At 38.5% G+C, this 9,853-nt stretch overlaps 1 protein-coding gene across 1 annotated transcript; it reads right to left on the bottom strand.

Annotated features, from left to right (window-relative positions):
• Positions 1-7,336: 7,336 nt before the first annotated feature.
• LOC115222058 (jerky protein homolog) lies at positions 7,337-9,022 on the bottom strand. The gene has a single exon (XM_029792162.1). The coding sequence runs from the start codon at positions 9,020-9,022 to the stop codon at positions 7,337-7,339; it is 1,686 nt and encodes a 561-aa protein (XP_029648022.1).
• Between the last annotated feature and the right edge of the window lie 831 nt (positions 9,023-9,853).

Genomic DNA, 9,853 nt, shown 5'->3' with positions numbered 1-9,853 from the left:
ATATATATATATATATTTACTACCCACAAGGGGCTAAACACAGAGGGGACAGACAAACGGATTAAGTGGATTATATCGACTCCAGTTCATAACTAGTACTTATTTAATCGACCCCGAAAGGATGAAAGGCAAAGTCGACCTCAGCGGAATTTGAACTCAGAACATAACGGCAGACAAAATACCTATTTCTTTACTAAACACAGAAGGGACAAACAAGGGCAGATAAACGGATTAAGTCGATTACATCGACCCCAGTGCGTAACTGGTACTTATTTAATTGACCCCGAAAAGATGAAAGGCAAAGTCAAACACGGAATTTGAACTCAGAACGTAACGGTAGATGAAATACCGCTAAACATTTTGCCCAGCACGCTAATGATTCTGCCAGCTTGCTGCCTTAATTTTCAAAGTTTCTATTGTTGGCAAGTTGCCCACTGATGCTGATATTTGCTGAGAATTCTGAATTATTAAAACAGAAGAATTTTAATGTCATAGGCAGTATTCTTTCATCGTATATCTCTGCTCCGATGCACATCAATACATTTTCAGTGAGATGGTACTAAAATAATAGACTATTCTCAGAAAGCTTAACGAAACAAAAATCATTTATTACAGGAGGAATTGGTGATAGCATTCTGAAATATGGCATAAAAGAGTCTCAGGTGAACATAAGAAAAAGTTGAGCTCCTGGTTATAGAATTACAAATCTAGATAAATGTGCATGGGTCATATTAAAAGTTGTAACTGCATAATACAGGGTGGACCAAAATGATCTGACACATTTGGAGGCTTAATAAAAGCACAAAATGAGAAATAATTAAAAGAAAAATTTTATTTTCTGAATGTACATATAATGCCATTTTATTTCATTAAGTTTTAAAAAATTAAATCAGCTAAATGCTTCCCATCATTGTCGACACACTGTTGGAGACGTTCATGAAAGTTATCGATAACTCTATGGATCATTTCTCCTGGAATGGTGAAATGTGATTTCTTCTTGTGGGGATATTTAAAATCAAAAGTATTCAGTCATCGCCCTCGATCTATTGATGAGTTAAAACGTGCAATTTGTGTAGACATAGCAACCATTCCAGAAGAAATGATCCATACAGTTATCGATAACTTTCATGAACGTCTCCAACAGTGTGTTGACAATGAGGGGAAGCATTTAGCTGAATTAATTTTTTAAAACTTAATCAAATAAAATGGCATTTTCTTTTAATTATTTCTTATTTTCTGCTTTTATAATCCCAGAAGACACACACACAGACAGCCAGAACGGATTTTATATAATAGATATACTAACACATGGAGAATAACTCTGAGCACCTTTTTGAACTCCACCCGTCTAACACCTGTGGACATGTTTACAAAGTCAGAAAACAGCACGGCTCCCATGACTTTCGGAAACATTTTTTCATGCTAAGAGTTGCTGGAGTATGGAACAAACTGCCGGCATCGGTTGTTAGTTGTCGGAGCACTGCCTCCTTCAAAACTTCCATGCTTCCTGAGATTCGCCAACACTCCACCTGATTTTCTCCCCCTCCATACACACGCAAGCATGTATCTGACTCATACACTGTTCACTTCCCAGACATTTGTACATTACTGCATATGCTTTATACGAACTTTTGACAAGCTGCAGTGCACCTGAGCACTGTATACAATAATTTCATTATTATTCAAATCACACGCCGAAGGTTTATATTTTAAAGACTAATTCGATAATACATAATCAATACACCTATCCCTTTTAACAGAGTTTAAAATTACTTGTACTTCTTTCCTACCCTACCAGTTATATCTCCGTTTCATTCACTAATAATTTCATTTAACGCAACAGAAACTATTTACTATTTCTGTTCGTTTGAAATGTCCTGGATTTTATATAGAATCTTTTCACAGTTACTTCCCTTTGACTGGGTAGAAGTAGTACTTTCCCTTCCCTAAATCAGTTACGCTCGAGAGAGAGAGGGGGGAGTATGTGTGTGTGTGTTATATACATACACGAAAGAAAAGACACTCAACACATTTAGAAGGGGTTACGTGTATTATTATTGAGTGAGAGAGCAGTGCGTGCCATCAGAGTGACACTGGGATAAAATATACGACGCCCGGTATACCCATCATGACTACCCGTCTGATAAGGACACACCAGGCACATGCATCACAACCATATGTGCGCGACATGGTGATCTCATATCAAGATAAACAGCACATGACCTTGCAGGTGGGGCCCAATTAGAGTTTTCTTCAGGTCGAGTAACCCATCCCACTGAAAAGGTCCCTGAATAAAGGTTGTTTAAGGAAACACCCATGTTTCCAGAGGTGAATTATTCAAACCCCAAAGAATCCCTCTCAATACATAGATATGATGCTCCCCCACTACTTCTGCTCATGACCAGAGATGCACATATCGTCAGCCACTAAGGGACATGCTCAACTGGTTAAAGTCAAACAACTGACAAGCAAATCTGTGGTATTGAGCAGAATATTTGCTGTAGCCCATCTTTTATACCAAGACAAAACAATGTACATGATAACACTTCCAATCACTTTAGCCACGAGAGCCACTGCCTGGTACTGCATCAGGGCATTTATTATTATTATTATTATTATTATTATTATTATGGATCTTTACTCTTTGAACTGCAGATCGAAAAATTAATTTTTGTAACTAAACTTCGGACACTGGTAGAATGTGTCATATCGTTTACTCTTAGTGTTGTTGAGAAAAGTTTATATGTTCAAAGTTATTTCGTGTTGAATCTGTCGTATTTCGGTAATTTCAACCAATCAATGACGTGTATGCCCTTCAAAGGAAAAAGACCCATTATTTTTATTATTTAAAACACTTTGTTTCGGTACTATACTGACAAGTGAAGTATTTGTTTTATTATTGCGGCTTTTTTCAACAAATCTTATTCAGCAAAAACAATAACAACATGTAACAAAAACGCCTTTAAATGATTATTTCGGAGCATATTCACCATCTCCTTCAATTACTGCTTCCCATTTGCTTGGCAGACGGTCAGACCGTCATTTAAAGACGTTTTTGTTAAATATTGTTATTGGGTTTTTTAAAATAAAATTTGTTGAAAAAAAGCCGCAATAATTATGCACCAACCCAATAAATTTCTCAAACAATGGCAACGGCTATGAAGATTTGAGTTGACGCTATTATGACTTTTCCGTTGTCTAGGAAACTATCTGAAAAACGTAGAAACTGAGATTACAATAAATACCACTTACTTTTTTTCTTCCTCGAGTGCACAAAACTTGAATGTCCCTTAGCATTCTCTGTTGCCAGTTGCTATGGTGGCATGGTTAGAAATTAGCTGAAATATCTAAACACCTCTTTTACCGACTTTCCAAATCTATCTCCGTTTTTTGCTGGACACAGAAGAAATACGTAGCTTTTTCCGGTATCTCTTGACAAGTTTTGAGCTCCAAACGTTTAAAGACAAGACTAGGGGTTCTCAACCATTTTTTAAATCTATGGATCCCTTTCATTACCATTTTATTCTGGTTGATCCCCATATCATTTGATGATTCGAAATTATTTCTATTGAAATTTTTTGAAATTTCCTATTGTTTTTCACACATTACCTTGTGTCAGAACAAGGCGCAGTTGTGGCTGTGTGGTAAGTAGCTTGCTTACGAGTCACATGGTTCCGGGTTCAGTCCCACTGCGTGGCACCTTGGGCAAGTGTCTTCTACTATAGCCTCGGGCCGACCAAAGCCTTGTGAGTGGATATGGTAGACGGAAACTGAAAGAAGCCCGTCGTATGTATTTTTTATATATGTATGTGTGTGTATATGTTTGTGTGTCTGTGTTTGTCCCCCCCCCCCCCACCACCACCACCAACATCGCTTGACAACCGATACTGGTGTGTTTACGTCCCCGTAACTTAGCGGTTCGGCAAAAAGAGACCGATAGAATAAGTACTAGGCTTACAAAGAATAAGTCCTGGAGTCAATTTGCTGGACTAAAAGGCAGTGCTCCAGCATGGCCACAGTCAACTGACTGAAACAAGTAAAAGAGTAAGAGTAAAAGTATGTTTTTTTTTGTAAGAGCAGTTTTTTTTTGTTTTTTTTTTCAGTAAATACATAGATCTAAATCAAACCTTTTTTCAGGGTCCCTTAAGATAATACTGTGGATCCCTGATTTACTATTTTGTTGCGTGAACCCTCCCAAACTCTTATATGAACCCCGGTTGGAAACCACTGAGCTAGACAGATACTTGTGAGGTATCCCATCTAACGATCTGGAATCATTTCGACCCACAGTTATGGATTGGAACTTTATTTGTCGATCCTGAAAGGACGAAAGACAAAGATGAGTTAAACAGGATCTGAACTCTGAGAAGCAAGGAAAAATCCTAGAGAATACTGTACCTGACACTTTAACACTGCCAATTCGACGCGAATTACTTATTGTATTGTTTCCCTTCATATTCAAACTTGATTCCAGGTTTGCTCCGTGCATAAGTTGCACCCCAAATTTTTCAGTTAAAATCAAATTATGTTAAATAGTACGACTTATGCACAAGTAAATACTCTCTTTTTTACTCTTTTACTTGTTTCAGTCATTTGACTGCGGCCATGCTGGAGCACCGCCTTTAGTCGAGCAAATCGACCCCGGGACTTATTCTTTGTAAGCCCAGTACTTATTCTATCGGTCTCTTTTGCCGAACCGCTAAGTTACGGGGACGTAAACACACCAGCATCGGTTGTCAAGCAATGCTAGGGGGACAAACACAGACACACAAACACACACATACATATACATATATATATGCGACAGGCTTCTTTCAGTTTCCGTCTACCAAATCCACTCACAAGGCTTTGTTCGGCCCGAGGTTATAGTAGAAGACACTTGCCCAAGATGCCACGCAGTGGGACTGAACCCGGAACCATGCGGTTGGTAAACAAGCTACATTTATTACCACACAGCCACTCCTGCGCTATATACGGTAGGTATTTTTTTTTTTTTTTTAGCTGCTAAATTTATTCCGAAAGGACGAAAAGCTAAGTCGACGTCGGTGGAATTTGAACTCAGAACATAAAGACGGACTAAATGCCGCTAAGCATTTTGTCCGGCGTGCTAAAGATTCTGCCAATCCTTTCTTCTACAGGCACAAAGCCTGAAATTTTGGGGGAGGGGATGAGTCGATTACATCGACCCCAGTGTTCAACTGGTACTTATTTCATCGGCCCTAAAAGGATGAAAGACAAAGTCGACCTCGGTGGTATTTGAACTCAGAACTTAACGGCAGACGAAATACCTATTTCTTTATTACCAACAAGGGGCTAAACATAGAGGGGACAAACAAGGACAGACATAGGTATTAAGTCGATTACATCGACCCCAGTGCGTAACTGGTACTTAATTTATCGACCCCGAAAGGATGAAAGGCAAAGTCGACCTCGGCGGAATTTGAACTCACAACGTAACGCAGATGAAATACCGCTAAGCATTTCGCCCGGCGTGCTAACGTTTCTGCCAGCTTGCCGCCTTGAAGGAGGAGGAGGAGGAGACGAAGAAGAAGAAGAAGAAGAAGACACTTTGCTCCAAACTGAAAGAGTATTCAGAAAAGATACTGGAATGCAGTTTGAAGGGAATAAGTGCGCAGTACTAATTATGAAGAGAAACTAAGGAATTTTTCGAAGGGATGGCACAGGATCAGAAAGAAATACAAATCAAGGAGAAAAGGGCGTAGTAACATTATTTAGAAGGGCGTACTTCTTTTCTTCATGGGGGGAGGGCACTTGCCCCCCCCCCCCAGGTCTCCCCCCCCTTAGACTGGAAGGTAAACTCTGATACCATAAATTGACTATCAAACTTCATCGTTAGATCGTTGTGGAATAATGAGGGGGTACGAGTGCTACCAGACGATAGGGTAATGGAAGGAGAAATAAGAGAGAGACAGAGTCACGAAAGAGTACAAGAGGATTAGAAATCTGTCCGAAACAAAATTAAATCGCGAGAACAACATTGAAGCCATACACGAGCGATGCCAGTACTGGGATAGCCTGCTCCCTTTCTAAAATGGAAGGAAGTTGAGGCTATAGTGTTTAAAAGGTACTTAATTTATTGACCCCCGAAAGGATGAAAGGCAAAGTCGACCTCGGCGGAATTTGAACTCAGAACGTAACGGCAGACGAAATACCTATTTCTTTATTACCCACAAGGGGCTAAACATAAAAGGGACAAACATAGGTATTAAGTCGATTACATCGACCCCAGTGCGTAACTGGTACTTAATTTATCGACCCCGAAAGGATGAAAGGCAAAGTCGACCTCAGCGGAATTTGAACTCAGAACGTAACGGCAGACGAAATACCTAATTCTTTATTACCCACAAGGGGCTAAACATAAAAGGGACAAACATAGGTATTAAGTCGATTATATCGACCCAGTGCGTAACTGGTACTTAATTTATCGACCCCGAAAGGATGAAAGGCAAAGTCGACCTGGGCGGAATTTGAACTCACAACGTAACGGCAGCCGAAAATCCGCTAAGCATTTTGCTCGGCGTGCTCGTCGTCATAATAATAGTAATAATGATGATCATGGTGATGATGATGACGGCGATAATAAGTGTTAAAAAATGTTATCAAAATATATAAAAAAAACAACTGTAAATCACAGATCATAAGTGTTAAATAACAAATATATATTTATTGTATGGTAATTGCACATGAAAATACGAAAAATAATTGAGTATTGTAATTAGCTTGAAGCATTGTAATATGTGTTAATGAGGTGAATGTTTAATGATGATGATAATGATGATATAGAAAGGATTGAGATAACTCCTCCTGAAGATATAGAGTCAAAATTAAAAGAAGAGTGCCATTGCCATGTGGTGAACGATATTTTGACATCTTGCGTGTCTTCAACTTGTTCAACCAGTTGAAGACACACAAGATGTCGAAATACCGTTCACTAGATAACAATGGCACTCTTCTTTTAATTTTGATGATGATGATGATGATCATAATCATAATGATAATAACAACAGATGTTAAATATGTAAGGTTATATTAGTGAACGAAAACAAAGAGAAAATATATTGTATTACCTTATATAGGTCCTTTGATGAATCTAGAATAATTTGGGGACAATATCAGGTGGTACAAATATATTTTCTCCTTTATTTATTGACATAACCTGATATATTTTACTGAATTTCTCGCCTACATTGCTTTGCTCAAAGGTTTTCTTAGTAAAAAGAACGAAACATTTTAAGCAAAAGAATATTTTCAGTACACTTTTACAATCAAACAATATTTTTTCCTAAAACAATTTTAAATTCTGCTACACAAGCCGTTATTGCACAGACGTATTTTCTTCCATGGCTTTCTTTAAGATTGTCTTGATATCGTTTTGTGCCGCCGACCTTTGTTCTGTGGTAACCATTGTAATTTTAAGCATGTGTGCTTGCATAACCTGTTGCATAGAGAAGCAGGGATTTTGTTCAAAATAAGAAAGAATCGTGTCCATGCACGACTGAGCTTTAGACCAAGATACCGTTTCGTTTCCATCCTCCTCATCATTGTCCTCGGAACAAGTTGCCGTATCCGGATTTTCGGGATTAACCACACTGTCAGCAATGTCCTGATCTGAAGATATCTGGCTTAGCTCAATACCATTGTCCACCGTAATCCAATCCTCGATGTCGTTATCTTCCAGATTATGTAGCGGATTTTCTAAGGGTGTCTTTTGTATTGTCTGCATTATTTCTTTTGTGCACTGTCGTACATTAAATCCATCGAAATCATCTTCAGTTCCATCGTCGGAAGTTAAAGGGCCAAACGTGAAAACCGGCCAGAATTTTTTCCATGCTTTCAGAAGTGAAACAGATTTAACAGTGGTCCATGCAATGGCTGATCCAAAGAGAGCATCTTTAATTGTAAATTGGCGCTGAAAGTCAGGGACAGGAAGTTCGCTGTAGATTAATTGTTTAATAAAATAATTTCTATAATAACATTTGAAATTCTGTATAATTCCTTGGTCCATCGGTTGCGCAAGATGATTGACGTTGGCTGGTAAGTAACACGCAAAAATATTTCCACAATCTGAAACTAATTTTGATTCAAGAGGGTGACACTTACTATTATAAAGGAGTAAGACACATTTAGTGTTTGCAGGCTTACCCATATCATGTAGATTAAGTCGCACTGCGGGCACAAATTCGTGAGTAAACCAATTTTGGAAAAGTTCCTTATCCATCCATGCATTTTTCTGGGTTTTATAAGAAACTGGTAAATTCATTATCCCTTTTAAGGATTTAGGGCGATTTAATTTGCCGATGACCAACAGTTTTAGCCTGTGTTGACCAGACGCATTTGCACACATAAGAACTGCCAATCTTTCTTTGTTGTACTTGGAAAAACTCGCATTTGCTTCATCAGAATTTGCCGATATTTTCTCAGGTAAACATTTCCAGTAAAGGCAAGTTTCGTCAGCGTTGTATATTTGATCAGGTGTAAGATGATATTGATTAACGAGTTCATCAAATGTCGAGCTGTATACGGTTGCTATTGCCGTTTCGGATTCTCTTGGTTGCTTCTCAGCGGTGAGGTCTAATTTCCCGATTCCGTGACGCATCTTAAACCTGGTCAACCATCCGTCGGAGAAAATAAGCGACGTATTCAAACCCAATTTTTCTTTAAAATCTTTAGCTTTAGCTAAAAGCATGGACCCAGATACAGCTACACCCTCCGATCGCTGCAATAAATACCATTCGTATAGAATTTTATCTACAGTTTCACATTTCGGTTTATGCAGACTCTTTCTATCCGTTACTTTATTGTTTGGCTCAGAACAAGTGGTAAAGTCTAAAAGCCTCTGTTTTGAGTTCTTGATGTCGTACAAAGTCGACGATCCGATGTTATATTCCGTCATCAATTCGCTCCTCTTTATGCCTCGTTCCATTTTCTTAATGATCTCCAGTTTTTCACTAACCCTTAATGTTATTCTCTTCCGTTTTTGTTTCTCAGGTGCTGTAGACATCGCGATCTGTTTATAACAAACGACAAAAGAATAAAATATTTTAAATCACAGCAAAAAGATGTTTCGGCAGTTTTTTTTTTCGGTTAACAATTTCCAAAAGTGCCGTTAACTTGGATGTTTCCGTAATTCTGCATGCCGTTATTTCGGGAGTTTATTCCGTGTAAATATTTCCAGTAAACAAAATGACGTATCATATCAGTAGTACTTCAGGTAGTATGCCGGATATCAGCTGGTTACTTCCCTTTATTTCACTCTTTTGGCATGTAAGGCAACGTAACTCTTCAGTAAACCAAAAGTTATGTCCCTTGCACTATTAATCAATATTTCGTTGTTAATTGCTTTTCTTTTTAATTTTAAAATAATTCTTCCTCAAATTATTTTACGTTAATTGATTGGGCTATTTCGCATGCAAATATTTATTTTTGCAAAGAAAAAAATTACAGCTTTTACTCTCAGAACGTATAGATCTGGAAGAAAAACCGCCAAGTATTTTGTCTGACTCTGCCATCCCGCTACGGCAAAAGTATTAGCCTCGAATAATTAACGGTAATAATAATTATTATTATCCTTTCTACTAAAGGCACAAGACCTAAACTTTTCGGGGAGGGGACTAGTCGATTACATCGACCCTAGTGTTTCCCTAGTACTTAATTTATCGACCCCGAAAGGATGAAAGGTAAGGTCATCCTTTCGGCGGAATTTGAACTCGGAACGTCAAGGCGGACGAAACGCGCGCTATTGCATTTCGCCCGGTGTGCTAACGTGTCTGCCAGCTCGCCGCTGTAATAGTGATTTCTACCACAGGCACAAGTTCTGGGAATGGGGCGATTA

The sequence above is a fragment of the Octopus sinensis genome, linkage group LG19, assembly GCF_006345805.1.
Source record: "Octopus sinensis linkage group LG19, ASM634580v1, whole genome shotgun sequence".
In the NCBI taxonomy this organism is placed as follows: domain Eukaryota; kingdom Metazoa; phylum Mollusca; class Cephalopoda; order Octopoda; family Octopodidae; genus Octopus; species Octopus sinensis.
Note: the sequence above shows the minus strand (reverse complement) of the source record. Positions and strands in the feature narration are given on the sequence as shown.

Excerpts from the sequence above, each read along its gene's own strand:
- LOC115222058 (XM_029792162.1), bottom strand. The coding sequence starts at position 9,022 with ATGTCTACAGCACCTGAGAAACAAAAACGGAAGAGAATAACATTAAGG.